Source organism: Astyanax mexicanus, chromosome 7 (assembly GCF_023375975.1).
Source record: "Astyanax mexicanus isolate ESR-SI-001 chromosome 7, AstMex3_surface, whole genome shotgun sequence".
Taxonomy (NCBI): Eukaryota; Metazoa; Chordata; class Actinopteri; order Characiformes; family Acestrorhamphidae; genus Astyanax; species Astyanax mexicanus.
In genome coordinates this window covers 21272272-21295024 of record NC_064414.1, presented here as the reverse complement: position 1 = coordinate 21295024, position 22753 = coordinate 21272272, and the positions used below count along the sequence as shown (strand labels likewise).

Genomic DNA, 22753 nt, shown 5'->3' with positions numbered 1-22753 from the left:
ACTTGCACTCTGGACTTCATGTTGCTGAACCTTCTACTCTCTATTTATTTTTTTTATTCTTGGGATATTTATCTATCTATTTTGTATATTCTATTTCTTTTATTGTATTCTTTTTTTATCTATATATCTATTAATAACAGCTCTTTGGGTGTAAAACTGGATCGTGAGATCACAATTTCGTTCCACCTCATGTACCACATGTGATGCGAATGACAATAAAATCTCCTTGAATCCTTGAATTTTCAAAAACACAGTAAAAATATGGAGGCAGAGAGTGGTTCATTAAACCACTAAATTAGAACAATTAAAATAGATAGAGCATAAAAAGTCTGATTACATAAAAAGTCAACTTTTCTTTTACTAAAATTTAAAAAAATATGATGGTATGTTTTATACTATGAAAGTAGTATGACAGCTAAAATATGATTAAGAAAATTACACTATACATAGTGTATACATAGGGGTGGCACAGTATATCTTGATATTTGGAAGTATTTGGAATTGATAACTTGATATAACACAGTGGATCAACACCAGCACATGACATGTCTTTCTAAACCATCACTGATCGTGGAAACTTCACACTTGACCTCAAGCAGTTTGAACTGTGTGTCTCTCCACTCTTCCTCCAGAATCTGGTCCCTTGATTTCCAGAAAATCTTACAGCACTTCATGCTTCCCTTTGCTGAAAACTTTTATGGAGATGTAGATTTCATTTTCCAGCAGGACCTGGCACACTGCCCACATTGCCAAAAGTACCAATTGGTCTTATTTAATATTTTAATTTTCTGAGAAACTGATTTTTGGGTTTTCATTGGCTGTAAGTCACAACCATCAACAACGAAAGCTTAAATAAATGCTTAAAACAATACATCTATATACTACATGAGTTTCTGAATCATAATATCAGCTTCTGTATTGTGCTCTATACCTTATTGCCAACTTCTTGCCAATCTACAGATCTTATAATTGTACATTCGATTTGCAGGTATTACACAGAATAGTCTGGCCCCAAAATCTACTGCTTACTTCAGCATACCAGATACCAGATAAAAAGACTTTTAATAATAAGTGCTGGGTGTCAATCTACACATATTTCTCTCCTTAAAACTGTTTGTTTGGGCGAGTACAGCATTTCTGTTTATTTACAGTAAGCTTAGATTCCCAAATTTGCCCAGCACTAAGGCTGGAGCATTAGCATTAGCATTAGCGGCTAACTGCTTTAAGTGGACCTTATAGTGTGAAGAATATGAAATAAGGCCACAATGTTTGGGCTTATCACTGTGCATTTCTTATTTTTTTCTAAAATCAAGACTTTACCTTTAAAAGGCAAAAATCTTCTTATTAATAAAAAAATAATTATTATTCATAGGTATTTTAGAGCATTTCAAATGGTCTATTCATTCAGAATTATTTACACAGTGTACATAGATGTGACAGTGTTCAAATGATTGAAAAAACACTAAACAGACCAAAATGCAGATGCAAGTTTTTCATTCGATGGCAGATCCAAGTATTTTTTTGCGGGGAGGAGGATTGCATTTTCAAGTTTTTCACTTGTTAGAGTTTTAAACAAGTGAATTATGTTCTAAATCATTGTCTGATAAATGCAGAATAATTAATAATAATATTGTATGTATTAATTTTTACTGCAGTCTTCACGGTAGCTTGCTTCAGTATTATCAGTACGTGTGTGTCTGTAACTCGTTTGATAGATAGCACTGTTCACTTGTGTCTCCAGCTCATCACAGTCACATTTCTCATCATGCTGTCCGCATCTAGCCTCTGTGTATGTGTGCATGTGTGTGTGTGTGTGTGTGTGTGTGAGGCCCAGTGATGCTGAGCAGAACTGATGCAAGGCAGGCAGCCAGCAGCTCTTGACACATACACATACACACACATACACACACAGCCTCCAACTCGGCTTTTGCACAAAAACAAAGTTAATTCTGCCTATGTATGCTACTGGTAAATGTGCATGCCCTTTTATCTGTATGAGCTTTGTTTGCAGCCTGTTCTCTATGATCTCTCCTTTATCACACACTTGCTGGGATGTGTTTTTCAGTTTGCATGAGTGTTGTTGAAGATCTCGCTCTGTGATCTCCCAAAGTCTGTGCAACACCATGGATTAGTGTAAAAACCAAGCCTTGCTGGCCATATATTGACTTGTGTTGCTATTGATTTTTCTACACCCGTGTTCCTCCTGGTGCTCCTCCAGGATCTGGAATCAGCTTAGACAGCCAGAACACTGACTAGCACACTGGTTGTTCTAGTACTATACTTTACATTAACTCCACTGTTCTTAAAATCATCTGCTTATACTAGGGATACAGTGATCTGTCTATGTCAGTTCCAATCATAGACTGTATATAAGAATGGACAGCACGACAGGGGTTGAAAAGTGAAGCTACTACGTCTCTTATGTCCTTTGGTGGCTGGCTCCAGTACAACTTTTAACCTCCTAACACGCCCTGGCCTGCCGGCAGGCCAGAAATATATAATATTTAATATCTGGCTGTGTTTATGAAAAGTTATAGGTTCAATATAGACACCCAATATGCCATTTTAAAGCTTACAATCTCTGCTTTTCAGTTATCTAGCCTATTTATCTAGCCGTATCTCCTTTCAGAAAATAAACATTTAGGGCGAAATATGCCTTGCTTCTGAAAATTATGAAAAATGATATTCATATTTGCATTTTTCATACGTCCATATTTCAGCCCTGAAAAGATTGCTTTTGGAAGACAACTGGGCTTTGGCATATTGCCACGTCAGGTAGAGAAATACATTAATAATATACATCCATTCCTGCATTTCAGGCATGCAATACATTCCAATGTAAAGGGGCTAAATGACAACAATAATAATTTTAGTGTTAATACACTAATAAATTAATAATAACAAATAAGTTAATAAACCTCATCAAATAATCGAAATTATTGTTATAGCAGTGTCAGGTATGCATAGGGAGGTTGCGGAGAGCAGAGGCAAATGCGAGTAATTTATTTACAAACAAATGCTGAAACAAAGGTTCTATATACAGTGCCTTGCAAAAGTATTCGTCCCCCTTGAACTTTTCAACCTTTTGCCACATTTCAGGCTTCAAACATAAAGATATGAAATTGTAAGTTTTTGTGAAGAATCAACAAGTGGGACACAATCGTGAAGTGGAACGAAATTTATTGGATATTTTAAACTTTTTTTAGAAAAGAAAAATCTATTTGTATCCAAATCCGACTTTAAACTTCTCCACAACATTATCCCGGACCTGCCTGGTGTGTTCCTTGGTCTTCATGAAGCTCTCTGCCCTTTAACCCAGACTATTTCTATTCAACTGAATGAGAGATGGCGGAATCTTTAATCTAAAATCAACATCCAGGATTTTTTTTTTTGGAAGTTGAGTTCTGTACATTCTGCAAGCCCCCCTCCTGTGTTAATAACCCCCAGTGTTTTTCTTTACAGTTAATACAATTTATAGGAGTTTTTCTGTGATATTTAAAGGGGTGTTGCGATGTGGTGATTGACAGCTGAGGGCAAGTTGATTGACAGGTCACCTGAGAGTGTGAACACTCACTGCCACTGTGGCTCAGTCATTACGCAGTTAACTGTTGTAAGAGATCCTCAGGGAAACGTTCTCTGCATATTTTTTTAGTAAATGGATAATTTCCCTCCATCAATTCATTAGTATTCATATTTTGTTCTTCTCCCTGATTTTAGTATCTAGGTTAGGTTTTTAACCTAGCGTTAGGTACTTAACGTTAGATAACTAGTTAACTAGGTTAGCCAACTCAGGTTAGTTAAGTAACTTGTTTGGTGAAAATAAGTAATTGAGGGGGAGGGAGGGGTTTGGGCAGTCACACGGCCCCGCCTCCCACCTCTGCCGCGCCAATTCTGGCTCCAATTTGTCTCTACTGCGCAAGCGCACGCAATATGGCAGCTTCCATTTCGGACACATTTTGGCTTCAAAACGCCATAATGAGAGTGAATGGGGACGTCCTGTCCATACTTATATACTGTCTATGGTTCCAATACAAATATCAATAAATAAACTTTGCAAAACAGCTGATATCTGATACTGATCCTCTACCATTGTTAAACTGGACAAATTAGACATGAAGTTCACGCACAAAGTTCTTTGCACAAAATCACTCTAAACCTTGGCTACAAAAGCACAGCTACAAACTAGCTCACACAGCTGGGATCATGAAAAATGAATGTAATCAAATCAACATATGCTAACATGTACAAAGACCTTTTAGAAACTGGCCCAGCTCTCCTCAGAGTCTCTCCTGCCAGAGAGAACATTCTGGAAACTAATATTCCAAAGGAAAGAAGACAAAAAAGAAAGGTAAAAAAGGATTAGACATACAATTAAACATCCTATATCAATAATACACTTTTAATCTTGGTTACGGAAACTTGAACATTAAATAACTGTACAAAAGTGATGAATGTTTCACTTACTAGACTGAGAGGGTGAAGTGTTGCCATTTATTCAAAACTAAGAATGGGCAGTATCTGTCTGTCTGTCTGTCTGTCTATATCATCAGTATGTGGTTTACATTTTTTCTGGATTATTTATACTGGTCATTTCATCTTGCAACAGCCAGTTTCACTTTATGTCAGAAGCTCAAAAATTTATATACATTTTGGCTTGACAGTGGCAATAAATTAAAGTGACAATCAAGACGTTTTGGGGATTTAGAGACCCCTCTGGTGAGAATTTGTAATTGCACACAACTTGTGAAAGAGTACCATATTTTTTGCACTGTAAGGCACACTTAAAATCCTTTAATTAAAAAAAATGACAGTGTACCTTAAGTGTGAATTCTTTCAGGTTGTGAGGAGCAGAAAAGCCCCTCTGCTGCAGTGCAGCTTTATACAGGAGTTTTAGTTTAGTTCTCCAGCACTGACACTGGAGCAGTAAGTAATAGCTCTTTAACTGTTCAGAGGTGACTATTATTAGCCTGTAGCCTGCTGCTAACTCCGGCTAGCACTGCTGGAGCAGCATTAGCCGTTAAATGCGCTTAGTGTTAGCTATTTTGCCATTCAGAGGTAAGTTTTATCAGCCTGCTGCTAACTCTGGCCAGCACTGCTGGAGCAGCATTAGCATTTGCTGCTAATCACAGCGCTAGCTCTTTCACCATTCAGAGGTGAGTATATCGGATTGTAGTCTGTGCATTTACTGTGTTAAAACAAGCTAAGTAGCACGATCCACTAGCTAAAAGCACCCTGGCTTACCGGAACACTCAGGGTTCCTCAATGTAACACTGTCAGGCTTAACTTACTAGCGGTTAGCCGCTAATGCTGCACCCAACCTAAGTGGAAATCTGGAAATCTAAGCTTACTGTAAATAAATGGAAGCACTTTACTCCCCAAACAGTTTTCAGGAGAGAAATCTGTGTAGATTAATATTCTATTGACACTTTTTTTATATAAATTACTGTACTGTTTACTTAGCTTAGCTTTACCCCTGTTCCTTACTAGTGTGCCTTATAATCCGCTTAATGTGCCTTATAATCCGATGTGCTTCATATAAAAATAGAACAAAAAACAGACATTCAGATAGTGAGCCCTTTAATCTGGTGCATCTTCTAATACAGAAAATACAATACAATTTAATGTAGGTTAATGTATATAAATTGCTATCTAAAATGCATTTATAAAATACTGTAAATATGTATTTGTATATGTATATCAGAATCCTCCACCCATTCTTCTGCAACTAAGCCATGGTAGCATTGGAGGTCCCCCCAACTCAATTAATTTCTATACTACTGATTTCAATTTAAAAGAAACAACGTAATGATCTCTATTAAAGGATATGTACGCTTACTGGGATGAGACAGTTGAGTTGGCTACACAACAAAGCTGTACGACCTTAGATGACTTCATGCATGTGCATGTCAACATTTACTCAAGGGCAAGTCACACCCAGCAGAAAGCTTATATATGAATACTGCAGTTAGAAATGTCAGGTGATGGATGAAGTTAGTGGTATATGCAGCAGTTGTTTTTGTTCCTTTGCAAAAGGTCACGCAAAGACACCGGAAAATGTACAGCCAGAAGCAGACACACACGCAGATGCATGACTGATGAGAGCTAGATTAGATCACATTTCACTGAAACCTCAGCTTCTGCACACATATTCACACACACACACACACACTGTCTCTCTCACTGAGTAATGACATGTTCTCCAGGCACTGCGGCCTTTTCTTGTCCGTATGAACGACACATTTCCATCCTCACGTCTACTTTTATAAATCTGTGTCTCCCTGTCTGTCTCTTCTCTGTGCGAACAGAGCAATGAAGTACTAAATAATCAGTCATCTGCTGCCCGCTGGTGACAGCTGCATGTCCATCTCACTGCCACTTAGCTGCCCACTGCAGCAGAACCTGCCGCCACTCACACTTAAGCCTCGATCATACTGATACAATGATGAGCTGCTTTGTAAAAAAAAAAAAAAGGATTTTGGTGAAAATTGGTTAAGTTTTTCTCTTTATTAAGTCTCCAATATTCTTCAAAACAGAGCTTTACATTTAGAAGATAAAACGTGAAAAATCTATGATCAGGTGATCGCCAGTTCGAATCCTATTCATGTAGCTTGCCATCAGCTACTGGAGCCCTGAGAGAGCACAATTGGCCATGCTCTCTCTGGGTGGGTAGATGGCACTCCCTCCCCAAATCACTCCAAGGGGTGATGTCGCTCAGCACAAGGCGTCTGTGAGCTTATGTATCAGAACCGAGTTGCTGCGCTTTTTTTTTTTCGAGTGTGCTGTGATGCTATTCGGCAATGCTGCATCAGCAGCAGTTGGAAAAGTGGTGGTGGCTAACTTCACATATTTCGAAGGAGGCATGTGCTAATCTTAGTGAATCATAAAATTCAAAATTGACTCCGTCCATCATCAACCTTTTATTATTTTTATACTGATACCAATATTTAACCCCCACACCATCATTCACCCCTACTTAAAAGTGTATCCGAGATCAGTCCGAACAAGGCCTCCTGGGTCAGCCACCGGGAGAGATACACAGCTGAAGCGCTGATGCATGCTGGGGTCAAATTAACACTTCAAAGCTGTCAGGCAAAGCCCAGTGTGCTGACCTAATCTCCCACTCCATCCAGTCAAGCTTCTGATCACTCAGAGGGTCTTTGAAATTTACACAGACAGGCCTGAGGTCCATGAAAGCATCGAGCCTGAGTCATCCGGGACGTCAGAGTGTGTGTGTGTGTGTGTGTGTGTTCCCGCCAGTGACTGATGGTCTGTTGTGTTAGATCTCTCTGATAATGAAGTAAAAACGACAACTGTTTTGTGACTGGTGAGCTCTTTTTCTCTGCCGTTATTTGATGATTCATCAAACTGGTAAAAGAGTCGGCACTGCAAACACATTCACACAGACAATCTTTAACCGTCACTGAGAGCTTAATAAACTATCAGCAGAATTTAAGTCATGTTAAAAGAAGACCGTTTAGGGATGTTTTATTACTGTTAGTATGAGTGAAAGCTATTAGACAATTAAATTCACCTGCTACTTGGCCTATTTAAATGTAGAATTCACTAGAACAACTGGTTCACACAAGCTTGCTTTACACAAATAAGATAAATAAATGAGCACTTTAGAATCAAACATTCCTCTTTGGCCATGTTTACACAACATTTGGGCCCTATATTACACCTTGTACAAGGCATGTCACAAGGCTCATTGCTATCTTACAACCCGTCAACACGTCTATTTTCACACCTTGTGCCTGCAATCGTTTAAATAGCAACAAAGGTTATGAATATGTTTACGACGATGAGCGTATGAAAAACACAGGTGCGCCACTGACTGATTTGAACCCTGACAACAGTCAAACAAGCGTCAGACATTCATTGCTATCTTGTCAATACAGGTGCGTTGTTAATTACACACACAAGGATGTGCAGCAGAGCATACACCTATACACCTAGGGCTGGGTATCTAAACTCGATACCAAAAAGGCACTGACTGAAATGTCTTGGTACTACCGAGTACTGAAAAAAAATAATAATTTGATACTTTGCACGAAACATGCATAAATGCACCAAATGAGGAGAGCGCATACAAGAAGAGAGCACGCAAAGAAACAGAGACCATTTAAACTGTCCACAAACAGCCACTGCGCTAAAATTTCCCAGGCCCTCATACTGTCTCACACTCTCACTTGCTCTCATTTTTTGCTGTCTCTCCTTCTCTCTCTTCCTACTCTGAGATAATATAATACAGAAAAAAATGATCTAGTCTGCCAGACCTAAACCACATTACACTTTTATTACTGTCCCCTCCTGATAATACTGGGAAATTCCAGCATTTAAAAAAAATGATCATGATTGCGTCACGCAGAAAAGGGTGAGAGCCCGTATGTAAAAGCTGGTAGATATATTTATTTAACAAAATAAAAAAACAACATTTTTATTTAAACAAAGACAAGAACAAAGACTAATGAAAAACTAAGAAAACAAGAAACCTAGTAGCTGAAAATAACACCGGGATAAAGAAAACAAACAAACCTGACACAAAAACATAGTATCATGAACACAAAAAAAAAAAAAAAACTTCACAAGCAACACTAAAACCAAGGGGCTTTTATACATAAGGAGGGTGAGGAACACCTGGGACCGCTAACGAGGGGGCGTGGTTACAAACAAGACACAAGGTGACAACATTAATGGCTAGGGCTGAGCTAGGGCGGAGCACATGGGGTAGAAAAAAAAGTGTGCTTGGAGCATATGGCAAAGAAAACAGCAACAAACAGAAGAGCAGGAACAGACAGGAACAGAATCTAATCTAACAGAATCTATTGCTGATATTTCTTTTCAAAAAACTTTTTTGACTGAAATGCATCCAGTAATATGCTTCAGGAAAAAAAATATTTGTAGTTTAAGCAGTACAAGCAATGCTGTTGTTTTTGTTCTTAATAAAGCACCACAATCATGCTTATTATTTGTTTGTTTCAACAAGATCCAAAAGTATGGTAGTCTCTCTTGGTGACAGTGTAAAAATGAGATTACTCATGTCAGCTGTTAAAAAAAATATGCTGCGTGAGAATAATTATTGTTTTTTTGTATTCTTTGGTTGCAACTCACAAAAAGGTATCGTAAAAAGGACAGTTTGGGTATCAGTATCGAATGTAAGGTACCGTACCGGTAATGGTATCGAAAATTTTAAATCCATACCCAGCCCTCCAAATTTCCAACTTTTACATCAACACTGAACAGTAAATTAAAATACAACAACCTTACTGTTCCCGTAAATTACCTGCTCGTAGGTCAGTTTCCTCTGCTAAGAAGTGCAGAAGCACTGCGCTGTTAAAATAGCAATCTGCCAAAGTCAGAGCACACCTGGCTCTGACAGGGAAATGGAAAGTGAGACGCCGACTGGTTTATTTCACGTTACAACAAAGTACACACACGATTAATTAAGAGAAATAGTCTTTTGCACGTTTCGAGCCGCACAAGGCATATTTTCTGCATCGTTATAATAGCAAAGACACACTGACAATCCCTTAATCACGCTACATGATGCACAGTTGACGGCTCTTCTGTAGGTCACTAAAATGGGACCCATTACGTTAAAGAATGCGCCCATGCTCTACAATGCCCTGTGGAACAATTAGAAACATGGTGACCAGGTGTTAATGGGGTCTAAATATACTGTATTGACTGTGCTGCTATAGTTTAACAAGAGTGATTTAATATAAGCAATACCTGATTTTGCACTGTACTGTTCCATTGAAACCAACTGTAACTATAAAACAAGGAATGCCAAATTTCACTAAGCTAAGGCTTTGAGAGAGGCATGCAAAGGGTTTTCTCCAGGGCAGAGGAGTTCAAGCAGGGATGAGCAAGCTCTTTAACTGAGCTCCCTTTGATTACCATCCAGGAACACCAGAAGCTGATAAGAAAAAGCCACTGGGAGTGGTCATAAGAGGAGCACATCTGGAAGGGTTTTTAGTGGAATTAGGCCAAACTGTATCTGCCCTGTGTGATCATGCGACACAGTTTCCCCCACAGCGACACACAAACATACGACTAACGTAAGGACCTTTCATAACCTAATTCTCAGCATCACACACAAACACCACCCTATTTTTCGCACTACAAGGCGCACCGTATTATAAGCCGCATTTTAAGAGACACTATAAGAAACTTCTAATTCAGCAGGTCTCACTGCTGGGTGGTGGTGGGGGTTAGCTAACTAAGTTAAGTAAAGCTAAGCTAAAGAAACAAATCTGTAATAGAAAAGACTTTCTTTTAAAATTAAAACAAGCGCTGGATGTTAATCTACACAGATTTATCTCCTGAAAACTGTTTATTTGGGTAAAAAAGCACTTCTGTTTATTTACAGTAAGCTTAGATTACAGAATTTGTCCAGTACTAAGGCTGGAGCATTAGCATTAGCAGCTAACCACTCAAGCAGTGCTACAGCCTGATAATACTCCCCTCTGAATGGGAAAATAGCGAGCGTGGTTAGCAGGTAATGCTAATGCTTCTCCAGCAGTGCTAGCCGGGGTTAGGAGCAGCCTACAGGCTGATAATACTCCCCTCTGAACAGGGAAATAGTGATTAGCGACTAAGGCTAATGCTACTACAGCCCCAATGCTGGAGACTAAACTAAACTCCTGAATATCACTGCAATATCACTGTGGCTTTACTGCTCCTTACAAACAGACTGGTAAAATTTATACACAAAACACACTGGATTAAAAGTCACCCTGTTGATCTTTGGGAAAATTAAAGGATTTTAAGTGCCCCTTATAGTGCGAAAATACAGTAAAACGATTCACTTGTGTTCTAAATAACAGGCAGGACATCAAATGCCTTTCCGGACCAGTAACGACCTCACTTACTCTAACTAATTCAATTCAATAACCTTAATAATCATGTAAAAAGCTGCATTGACAGGTTTCTTGTAATAGAAGAAGGAACCAACAAAACAAAAACAGATCCTGAATCAATCTGTTTAGTCGTCGTTAAAAACATTCAATCGTTTAAATTGAGTTAATGGATACAGGACAATGTAGGTCATATATTCAGCCAACGCAATTATTACATGAGAGATTTACATTACCTTCACTGGACGATCCAGACAGGTCGATAATCACATACACTTTTCCCTCCGGCTCCAAGTCTATCTGTAAAGCAAATAAAAAAGAACAAGAATACTAATGAGCATGACTGAATCAATATAAATTGAAGCATCAGATTGCAGATTGCTACTGTGGTGGATGATAAGGGTTCCCAGGAGCAAACGATTGTATAAAAAATATGGAGACTGATATAAGAAGTACAGGAGAAATATGTAATACATGTGTAACCCACAATGCCAGACATTTCAGCATGGAGTCATTCCATGGAGAGGTTTCTAATGGTCTTCTGCAATAATCTTTCCAATGCAGCTTAAATATTTACGCAGTTCCTACAGATATTGTGGGAGGGGTGAAGTGTTAAAAGTGTGTGCAGTAGCATCCCACACATTTTTAATATGGGAATATGGAATATTTCTAGCCAACAGGACAATGCTCATCCACATACTGCTGCTAACTGTCATGTTCTCATTATGTGTTGTTTCTCCTGCCCTTCTGTTTGCTTATTTACCTTTCTCCTACGTACCTGAGTTCCTTCCCCATGTGCTCCCCTGCACATGTCCCTGTGTGTCCCTGTGTGTTTACTAGGGGTGTCACAATTTCGATATTTCATCGAAATCGATGGAAATTATGTCATGGTCTCGAGCATCAAAGTCAAAAAGATGATCGACGATCCCTCCCGCAAATGGATCAAAATGAATTAAACCAATGACTGACCATACACTAATCTAAAACTGGCATAGGCCTTTCTGCTGTAAAAAAAAAAAAGAAAAAAGAAAATCGAGAATCGAATCGTGACCCTAAAATCTGAAATCAAATCAAATCGAGGATTTAGTGAATCGTGACACCCCTAGTATTTACTGTTTCCTGTCAGTTTCTGTGTATGAACAGCCTCTTTGTTTTGTGTTTTCCTCTCTTTTCTTGTACGTCTTATCATCTAAGTTGTTTGTTTTTCTCAAGTTTCTAGTCTCTGTGTATTCCTTGTTTCTACGTTGTTTTGTTTATCTCGTTTTATTCCTGTTTTGTTGTTTGTTTTCTGTTTATTAATGAATTATAATCAAGAGCCCTTAAGACACAGATACTATGCCGAATTGAATGATCGAATTTTAGTCATTGATTGAAAATGTGTGGGATGCTACCTGAACTGCAAAAATCTGTACAAACTGCATACAAATATTCTATCTGAATAGGATGGATTAACAAATTATGTGTATGTGTGGATTAACTTCTGTATGCATAACTCTTTAAATATGGCCCATATCAGTCTAAATGTTTAATAATTAGTTTTTCTGGCAACCTTTATCATCCTTAGGAACAAATAAATTTGTGTAATTTATTATATATGTACACTACCAATCAACAGTTTGGATATACCTTCTCATTCAATGTTTTTCACACTCAACACATAAGGAATCATGTAGTAACTTAAAAGTGTTAAACAAACCAAAATACTCTGTGAAGCTTTTAGGTGGCTGTTATCTGGGGTGCTGCTAACTTGCCGTTTCTTAGGCTGGTAACTTTGATGAACTTATCCTGTGCAGCAGAGGTAACTCTTGCTCCTCTATTCATTCCTGGGGCAGTCCTGATGAGAGCCAGTTTCATCATAACGTTTGTTGGACTTGAGAATACTTTTAAAGTTCTCTAATTTTTTCAGATTGACTGAAATACATTTTTAAACTATGTTTTCTTTAATTAGTTGAATAGTTCTTGCCATAATATGGATTAGAACATTACTTAAATAGGGCTATTCACTGTATACCACCAACTCTACCTCTTCACAACTTTACAACTGATGCTCTCAAACACAAGAAAAAATCAAGTAATTAACTCTTGACGAGTTCAGCACAGCTGTTATCTGAAAGCCATTCCAGCTATTCCATGACTCTACCTCATAAATTTTACTGAGAAAATCCAGCAAAGAGTGTAAAGCTGTCATCTAAGCAAGAGGTGCTACTTTAAAGAATCTAAAATATAAAAAATATGCTGGTTAGTTTACTAAAACCACTACATTTAAGGTACTTTCAAACCTTTGACTGGTACTGTATATTTACATTATTTATTTATATACGTATTTATTTATAGTTCACGCTGCTCCAAATCACCTTATCTTTACATAACATTCACATTGCACGCAACAAGCCAGCTTTTGACGTAAACCACTTTTTTCCACAAGACTGTAATTCAGCTGGACTGGGATTATCCTCTGTTACATCTGTCCACTCTTTTCTACGCAACATCTGACTCGAGCCCTGATAGCAGGCTAAACTGGGCATGACAGGGTGATGTCATCATCTTCTAGTGCACTCTCAAGAGCAAACGCCACAACTTGGTCAATCAGCTTGAAGAGGCTCTTAGAGAGCATTTTAGTCTTGCTGAGTGAAGCAGTTGTTTATGGTCCATTTTAGAGGAGGTTAAGGAGATAGAATAAAACACACACTATTGTGGTAAAACTGTGAACGCATAAACAATCCTTACTGTTCCAAAGATAACAGTTTGGCTACAATCACATTACGAGACACATTGCTCAAATCCAATTTAATTTTTATTGCACAGATCTTGATGGTTCACATTCACAAATGTAAGTGAGCTGTATCTGTGTGTAATGTGAACAAATATGTCCCTTAGATTTGTGTATAAACATGTATGAATGTCGCCTTCTTCACCATCAATAAAAAATTATATATAAATTATATTGTGTTGTTCTTCCTTGTCTCCTCCCTTGTCTTTAGTGCTCCCACCTGTGTCGTCTGTCGTTAAAATGTAATGCCAAGAAAGCTGATAAAAGACAGCAGCCAATAGCATTGTGTGTGTGTTTTTGCAGGATTAACTGTGGATTTTGCTGTATAATATATTATTTATGACTATAACGATTATTGTGTGGTATATAAGTGCTAAATTAGCTGATGTACTGGATTTATCTTTTACGTGCTGTAGATAATACAGTAAGGATTGTAAGACTTCAGTTTTTTTTACTGGTTTCCATTTACACTCCGAAGAAATACTTAACCCCCCAACTATCATTGTATAATTTGCAGCCTGGTTCCGCCCCCTTCGTTACCTGTCCCAATTGCTTCCTGGTTCCCTGTATGTATGTATATATGTATTGTGGCGTGAGGAGGCGGGGGAACCGTGGGTCCGCCCCACGCCGGAACTCACAGCCATGTCTGTCCCAGCCGGTGTGCATTCAGGACTGATTAAGCAGCCGGCTGGGACAGGTATAAAACTCAGCCTCAGCTCACTGAAGGGAGGACTCTTGACTGGGGAGCTGAGGGCTGAGGCTGCACGGACCTTTTAAAACGAAGAGAAGTTCATTATACAGACTCTAGAGCCCCATAGGGCCATAATTATGTTTTAAGTTGTTTTTGGGTGTGGTGGAGGGCGTTTAAAAGCCAAATAAAAGGTACGTTTTGAGTTCATTTACTCCCCGTGTCTGTGTTCTCTGTGTGCTTCCTCCTTCCGGGTCACAGTGGTCACGCCCCCTACCCCAGGGGCCTACCACAGTGGTGGAGAATGCGGGCACCGCCCCTTTTGGGCGGGGTCCAGTGACCTGGTTGGAAGGAAGCCGCGGAGTGGAGCACGGCGCGGGGCTGTGGTGGACTCAAAGTGTGCCTTTGTTTGGCCGCCCGAAGCCACACCTCAGTTTTGTTTTGCCTTTTTTTTTTTTTCGGTAAAATAAATAAATAATAATGTCTCGCGGGAGAAAAAAGGGGAGGCCCGCCCCCGGCTACTCACCGCCTCGCTGGTACGACGCCGGGGAATTCCCCTTCGCCTCCTTACTCCTCGAGCCAGAGCCCGCCCCCAGCTACTCTCCACCGCTCTGCAGCGGTGACGCTGAGGATTTCCCCTTCTCCTCTCTCCTGCCGGAGTGGCTCCGTCAGCGCTGGGAGGACACCAGCGAGAGGCGGCTGCAGCAGCAGTGGACGCCTCGCCCCGAACTCGGCTGGTGCGAGTGGTGTCCGAGCCCCAGACACCGGGAGGCCGAGTGCGCTCACACCGGCCCGGACTTCTGCTGCTGCTGCGTCGGCCCGGAGGAGGAGGACGAGTTCCGCGCCTCTCTGCCCGGGCTACAGTCCGACTCCGCCCCGCCTCTCCCGCGAAACTCTTCGGCGGCCGAGTCGGAGTCGTGGAGGGTGGAGAACGGCCCTGACAAGAGCGAGGCCGCTCATCCAGCCGCGGAGCTACCGAGAGCCGCCGCTCATCCAGCCCCGGAGCTACCGAGAGCCGCCGCTCATCCAGCCCCGGAGCTACCGAGAGCCGCCGCTCATCCAGCCGTCGCGCTACCGAGAGCCGCCGCTCCACAAGCCGCCGCGCTACCGAGAGCCGCCGCGCTACCGAGAGCCGCCGTTCCACAAGCCGCCGCGCTACCGAGAGCCGCCGCTCCACAAGCCGCCGCGCTACCGAGAGCCGCCGCTCCACAAGCCGCCGCGCTACCGAGAGCCGCCGCTCCACAAGCCGCCGCGCTACAGAGAGCCGCCGCTCCACAAGCCGCCGCGCTACCGAGAGCCGCCGCTCATCCAGCCCCGGAGCTACCGAGAGCCGCCGCTCATCCAGCCCCGGAGCTAGCGAGAGCCGCCGCTCCACCTGTCCCAGTGCCCCGGGCAGCCGCTCCACCTGTCCCGGTGCCCCGAGCAGCCGCACAGCCAGCCCCGGTGCCACGAGCCGCCGCTCCACCTGTCCCGGTGCCGAGAGCAGCCGCTCCACCTGTCCCGGTGCCCCGAGCAGCCTCTCCACCTGTCCCGGTGCCCCGAGCAGCCGCTCCACCTGTCCCGGTGCCCCGAGCAGCCGCTCCACCTGTCCCGGTGCCCCGAGCCGCCGCTCCACCTGTCCCGGTGCCGAGAGCAGCCGCTCCACCTGTCCCGGTGCCCCGAGCAGCCTCTCCACCTGTCCCGGTGCCCCGAGCAGCCGCTCCACCTGTCCCGGTGCCCCGAGCAGCCGCTCCACCTGTCCCGGTGCCCCGAGCCGCCGCTCCACCTGTCCCGGTGCCGAGAGCAGCCGCTCCACCTGTCCCGGTGCCCCGAGCAGCCTCTCCACCTGTCCCGGTGCCCCGAGCAGCCGCTCCACCTGTCCCGGTGCCCCGAGCAGCCGCTCCACCTGTCCCGGTGCCCCGAGCAGCCGCTCCACCTGTCGCGGTGCTGCCGAGAGCTGCCGCTCCACCTGTCGCGGGGCTGCCGAGAGCCGCCGCACCTCCCGCCACGGCGCTGCCGAGAGCCGCCGCACCTCCCGCCACGGCGCTGCCGAGAGCCGCCGCACCTCCCGCCACGCTGCTGCCGAGAGCCGCCGCACCTCCCGCCACGGCGCTGCCGAGAGCCGCCGCTGCGCGAGGCTGGGGGACTAAGGCTGGGAGGTGGGCTGCCATCTCCACGGGCCTCTCTCTGGAGGGGGGGGCCCAAGCGAACGAACTGCATCCCCCGCTCTCCTCACCCCGCCTCTCTTCGTTCGCTCCAGTCACCAGGTCACGCCTCACCTTCGACCCTGGTGGCTGGAAGCTTAGGGGGAGGGACTGTGGCGTGAGGAGGCGGGGGAACCGTGGGTCCGCCCCACGCCGGAACTCACAGCCATGTCTGTCCCAGCCGGTGTGCATTCAGGACTGATTAAGCAGCCGGCTGGGACAGGTATAAAACTCAGCCTCAGCTCACTGAAGGGAGGACTCTTGACTGGGGAGCTGAGGGCTGAGGCTGCACGGACCTTTAAAAACGAAGAGAAGTTCATTATACAGACTCTAGAGCCCCATAGGGCCATAATTATGTTTTAAGTTGTTTTTGGGTGTGGTGGAGGGCGTTTAAAAGCCAAATAAAAGGTACGTTTTGAGTTCATTTACTCCCCGTGTCTGTGTTCTCTGTGTGCTTCCTCCTTCCGGGTCACAGTGGTCACGCCCCCTACCCCAGGGGCCTACCACAGTATGTATTTTGTTCTCTGTGTATTTCGTGTTTCAATGTTGTGAAGTTTTTGGTTTATTGTTTGTTTTCTCTGTCAGTTTAATAAATATCTCAAATGTGTGTCCGTCTTTGCGTATCCCTGCTGCATCCTGACACATCTGATGTGTATAAAATATGTGTATATAAGATTTGCATGATTTCCCAAACTATGATTAATTAAAATGATGTCTTTAAAATTGTGTAACTGCTTTGTTATGCTATTCTATTATCACTATGTCATTGGCGTGTAATGTACTTAAAATGACAGTTATATTGTTTATCACAATAATTTCTGTGCCGATATATCGTAACAGGCCTAAAAGGATGCTAAATAAACCTGATGCACACACCTAAATTATACAGTGTTTATACACTGCATTTATGCTTTGTTGTAATGGCATCCAGAAGCAGAGGAGAGGAGAGTCTCTCCTAAAAGCAGCTCTTTTGTTTCTGCCGTTCAGCTCGGCAACTCTGCTGTGTGTCTCATCACTTATTCAGCACATACAAATGGGTGACAGACAGACAGACTCATGAGAGAACAGTGCCTTACCCAAACCCAAAACCATCTCATACTGCTGCAGTGTTTATTCCTCCTGCTTTATGAAAGTCACCTCACAGCCTGCTCTCCCCTCAATAAAGAAAACTGACCAGACAGATGGCCAGACAACCCACGGTCTACCTTGATGAAAATGATAAATGATAGCAGCGGAAAAGAAACAAATGTAGGTCAGCGAAACATTATTCTCTAGAGGACATGTGATATCAATCATAAAATGAGCGATGATGCCTCCTGGATGCCCTAAATTGGGTTTCATTTATTAATGGTTCTAAAATCTCTTATCAGTGATTACATTCTGCTGGTGGCTTCGACATGAGGACATCCTTTTAGAGTTACTAACCATGAGGGGTCTTTATACCACTGACTAAATTGCAAAGCTTTACCATATACAGTGGCGTGAAAATTGTTTGGCCCTAACAGATTTCTTTTGTTTTTGGATTTTAGATTTTTAGATTATAAAACAAACTTTATCATTAGACAAAGATCATTTGAAATAAATCACGTGTGGCACCATGTAAAAGGGAAATGAACAGGCTTTCCAACTGTATAATATTTATTGCCATTTATTAAATCATTTTTGCAACAAAGAAAAAAATAACAAACCTATCTACCAAACAAATACTAAACAAAATACTTTTTTTTTGCTATTTTTAGATTTAGCCTTAACAGCATTAGTGAGAACAAGGTGAGGTCAGATACTGATGTTGAATGATTAGTTATGAAACATAAGTATCACTCTAACTTCTCACAAAGTTGCTGAATGAAACTTAGGTTCATGTGCAGTGTTCAGCCGGCAATGCTTTTCTATAGGCATTATGCAAGTTATGCAGGGCTGCAACTAATCATTATTTTGGTAGGTAACTGATCTGATTTTTTCCATTAGTCGATTAGTCAATGATTAATTTCTAGCATGTCCTCCATCTCTTAAAACGATAGAAAGAGGTAAACATGAGATTTAAAAGCTATTTAAATGTCTAGACGTTGTTTAAATGTGGAAAGTACTGATATTTAGTGAGCAAATATGTAATCTGTTGTGTTTGGGCACTTGAGTGTAAACTGTGTGAGTGAGCTATTTACCCATCTCACATTGCACTTCTGTACCCAGTACTTTGTGTAATGCTGTACTATTACAAATTAATGATTAGTTGACAGTGAAATTTGTAGTCGATAAATTTAAATAATAGACATTGTCGATTATATCGACTAATCGTTGCAGCCCTAACATGTTTTTGTGGGTGCTCCTGTCCCAGAGATTAATTGAGAGATTTGTTTTTTACATATAAGTGTGAAATGAAGGTAATAACTTATGTCCAGATCATAGCCACAACTGGATCCAGTTGGATTCACTAATTAAAAGATAACAGGTGACTGAGGTATAGTATAAACTGGCAAAAGGGGAAAAGACTACAAAGGCCTGTAAGGACATCAACTGATATCCTCATTATAACACACACACATACAGACACACAAATCCTCATCTAAATGTTTTTTTACTGGGGGTCTCCACCGAAGGAGGGATCTGGTGTGTGTCATCTCTCATCTCATACACACACTGTACAGACGACTGTACACACTGTCATCGGGGAGATAAAACATAATGTGGTCAGTGTTCTCCTAGAGCAGCTCTTCTCTCGTTCTCTCCCTGCCTCTCTCTATCTCTCTCCACCTCTCTCTCTCTCTCTCTCTCTCTCTCTCTCTCTCTCTCTCTATCTCTCTCCACCTCTCTCTCTCTCTCTCTCTCTCTCTCTCCTCACTTGCCAGCAGTGTTCTCCGCAGCTATACATCATGTTTTTTTTTCTTGTGTTTTTACCTTTAACTTTAGATACTTTTTAGTACAGCAACCTGTGTGAACTCCGCTCACCTCCTCCACAATACACTCAAACACACACACGCCCCCACCCGCACAGACAAACACACACAGTGTACCGTACCGTACTTCATCATGAATCACGGCTTCATTAGAAAGATAGGCTTTGTCACTTGTACCTGAACACATGGGGACACTGGAGAACTGGAGGAGGATCAAGCAAAAGCGCCTGAATTGAATTAGAGCGAGCAATTCAATTTGCCATTGTCTGTCTCTCTCTCTCTCTCTCTCTCTCTCTCTCACACACACACACATACACACCTAAAGACTGCCATTCTATAAACCTATTCACATATTCTGAATGTGCATTTGGTTGAATAAGCATCAGCGGTTTAACACAAGCTTGCCATACAATAGCTACACATTTAACATAAAAAAGGCTCATATTTTCATTGAATTGTATCTTTTAGCATGACAATGTCGGTCTAATACAGTTCAGTCTGTTCCCGGTATGCAAATCCAAACACCCAGTTTCTGAAACAGGGACACATCATAATGGGAATTATGGTGAATATCGCACATATTTAATAGAACAATTCTGCCAGTGCTGACACCAATATAATTTTTTTACCGCTACTTGGATTAGCAGATAAACAGCACAAACTATTTCTGCAGCATGGTAAAAAGTATTATAAAAAATTATGTGTATTTTATTTTAGTCGTCCAGCACCATGTAAAAATTCTGATTCTCCAGATTACCTCAAATATCAGTGTAAAACATCAGTCAAAACATAAATTTAATATGTCCAATGCATTGTTCTTTTAACAGTTAAAAAATAAATGATAATGTATTTTAGTATCATCATCCAGCAATGCTTTTAGCAATATACTAAGTAAATAAAAAAAACGATAGAATTGAATAATTGTGACATTTTGTTTTCTTTTTAATAATTTTGGAGGAAAAAATCTACAACTCAACTTTCTCACAATATTGAGTGCAGAATGACTGTTTCACATTTTATGTAACATTAAATGTGAAAAGACACTGAGTGCACTGTATAGCGTTCATGCTTTTAAACTAAAGATTTACTCTTTGTTCATCTGAAGCATGAATTTAGAGACTGTTGTAGACTTTCCAGGAATTTCAGAATGTATGAAATATTGTTCTGTCACGCTTCTCTCCAAGTCATGTCCCCCAGAGAATGCACAGAGCATCCAGTCAGCAAAACACTGCAGTGATACCATATAGTGGTGATATACACAACGAGCTACCTAAAAGCAAAGGTCCTTACTCAGGGAGTACAGATACTAGTGTTTAAAAATACTTATATATACTGTATATATTAAAGTATCTAAAAGCTTTTTTACTCAAGTGAAAGTGTAAATGTAATGCTTTCAAACTACTTAAAGTATAAAGGTAAAATTAATGTTAGGGAAAAATACATCTGCTGTGTTCTTGCTGGAGTGTGGTGTGATGTGTGCAGAGTGTGGCGTAACGTGTACGATAGATTGGTATATGATTATACTTCTTATTCAACCACAAACAGATTCACTCTATCTGGACAAAGACATTTATTTGGATAGGTTTTTGGGTCCTTGAATGCTGAGAAGCTGGAATGAAAACAAGCTGAAATGAAATAGAAGTGATGAGGCTCCTTTTATAATGTAAGGAGTAGAAAGTACAGATAATTGAGTGAAACTGTAATGAGTAGAAGTAAAAAGTTGGCAGAAAGATATAGACAAGCAATATTTTTATTTAAGTAATGTATCAACCCCCCCCTCAGATTTTAGGATTAATTTTGATTGCCATAATCTAATTTTAATACCCCAATCCAAATAGCAAAAGCTATTTGTGGCTAAAAAAAACTCTGCAAGCAAGAATAAAAGGCTAAAAGCTATCACTAGTCAGGCTGGAAAAGGGACACCAACCTACTAGGACAAGCTCCACAGCAGGTACCATATTGCTGGGAAGCAGCTTCTACACCCAACTCAGTAGTGAAAAACTAGCACTCTATGAGTGGGAGGTCGCAGGTTCGAACCCCCTTTCATGCAGCTTTGCCATCAAGCTGCCGGCGCTCAGAGGGAGCAAAATTGGCCCTGCTTCCTCCGGGTGGGTAGATGTCTTTCTCCCCACATCACTAAAAGGTGATGTCCGCAGCACAGGGCGTTTGTGAGCTGAGGTACCGAGCCGCTGTGATGCTACTCAGTAATGCTTCATCAGCAGCAGCTCGAAAAGAAGCGGTGGCTGACTTTACATGTATCGGAGGAGGCATGTGTTAGTCTTCACCTTCCTGGTGTGTTGGGGCATTACTAGGGAAATCGGGGGAGTCCTAATGAGTGGGTTAGGTAATTGGCTATGTAAATTGGGGAGATATGGTCCTAAAATAATAATAATAATAATTTTTGCGATAACAATACCCTTGGCAATATGACAAAAAAAAAATAATATTTCAAGAATACGCTACTGCAACAATAAAAAAATATATTTGTATTATTGCATATGATATGATACAGGGACATCTCTAACTGAGATAAAAAATTTATAACAGATTTATAACAAAAGTCAATGATCCAGAATGTCATTATACTAATAATGCACTTTAAATAGCTCCATATATTCAGGATTAAAGTAAAATAAATGATACTGCACAGATATAATCTGTCTCTAGAAGTTATATAATGGGAAATTAAAAGTGTGTTTTTCGTTTGCTAAAAACAGAAAAAAGTAGTGCCCTGATGTGATAATTAGGGGTGGGTGAAATGGCACAATGCTTCAGGGTATAATATTGTTCACGACATTCAAAAATGTTGGCAATATTATTGTGTACAATATGATATGGCACACCACTACTGTACAAAATGAATTAATCTCTGTAGGCTCTAGTAGATATTTAAGGGAAAATACAAACAGCAAACATGTGCCCTGATGGCCCATATGGTCCTAAAAAAAATATTACCAAAATCCTGTTTTTTTTTTTTTTTGCAATAACCATATTTAAGTATTTTGCCAATATTATTTTGCATGGTACAATATGGAACATTAGCTGCTAGTCTGATTAACTGCTAGTCTGACTGGGGAAGGAAAGAACAGCAGGTGCCCTACTACAGTGAAGCCAGGAAAGCAGCTAAATGTTGCAAAGCTAATGCTAGCCATTAGCTGTCATGGTGTGTTTTCAGCCGTGTTGTATTTGAAGAATGTTTCTCTCTGGTAATTGAAGTTCCAAGGAAGAACTCTAGATGTTTATCAACCTCAGAAAGTCTCTGGAACACGCTTCCAAACCCTCCCAACCTGTAACCAGACAACCCCTAAAACAAAAGTCTGGGACACACCACAGACATGCAGTTCTTCAGAGCCTGAAAT

General features: G+C 41.3%; 1 protein-coding gene across 2 annotated transcripts in view; it reads right to left on the bottom strand.

Annotated features, from left to right (window-relative positions):
• The window catches only part of prkceb (protein kinase C, epsilon b), a 170082-nt gene that overhangs the window by 100043 nt on the left and 47286 nt on the right, over positions 1-22753 (bottom strand). For both annotated transcript variants that reach the window (XM_049481235.1, XM_049481236.1), the window contains exon 2: positions 11096-11159. In XM_049481235.1, the coding sequence (XP_049337192.1) occupies positions 11096-11159 (64 nt within the window). The remainder of the gene's footprint in view (positions 1-11095; positions 11160-22753) is intronic.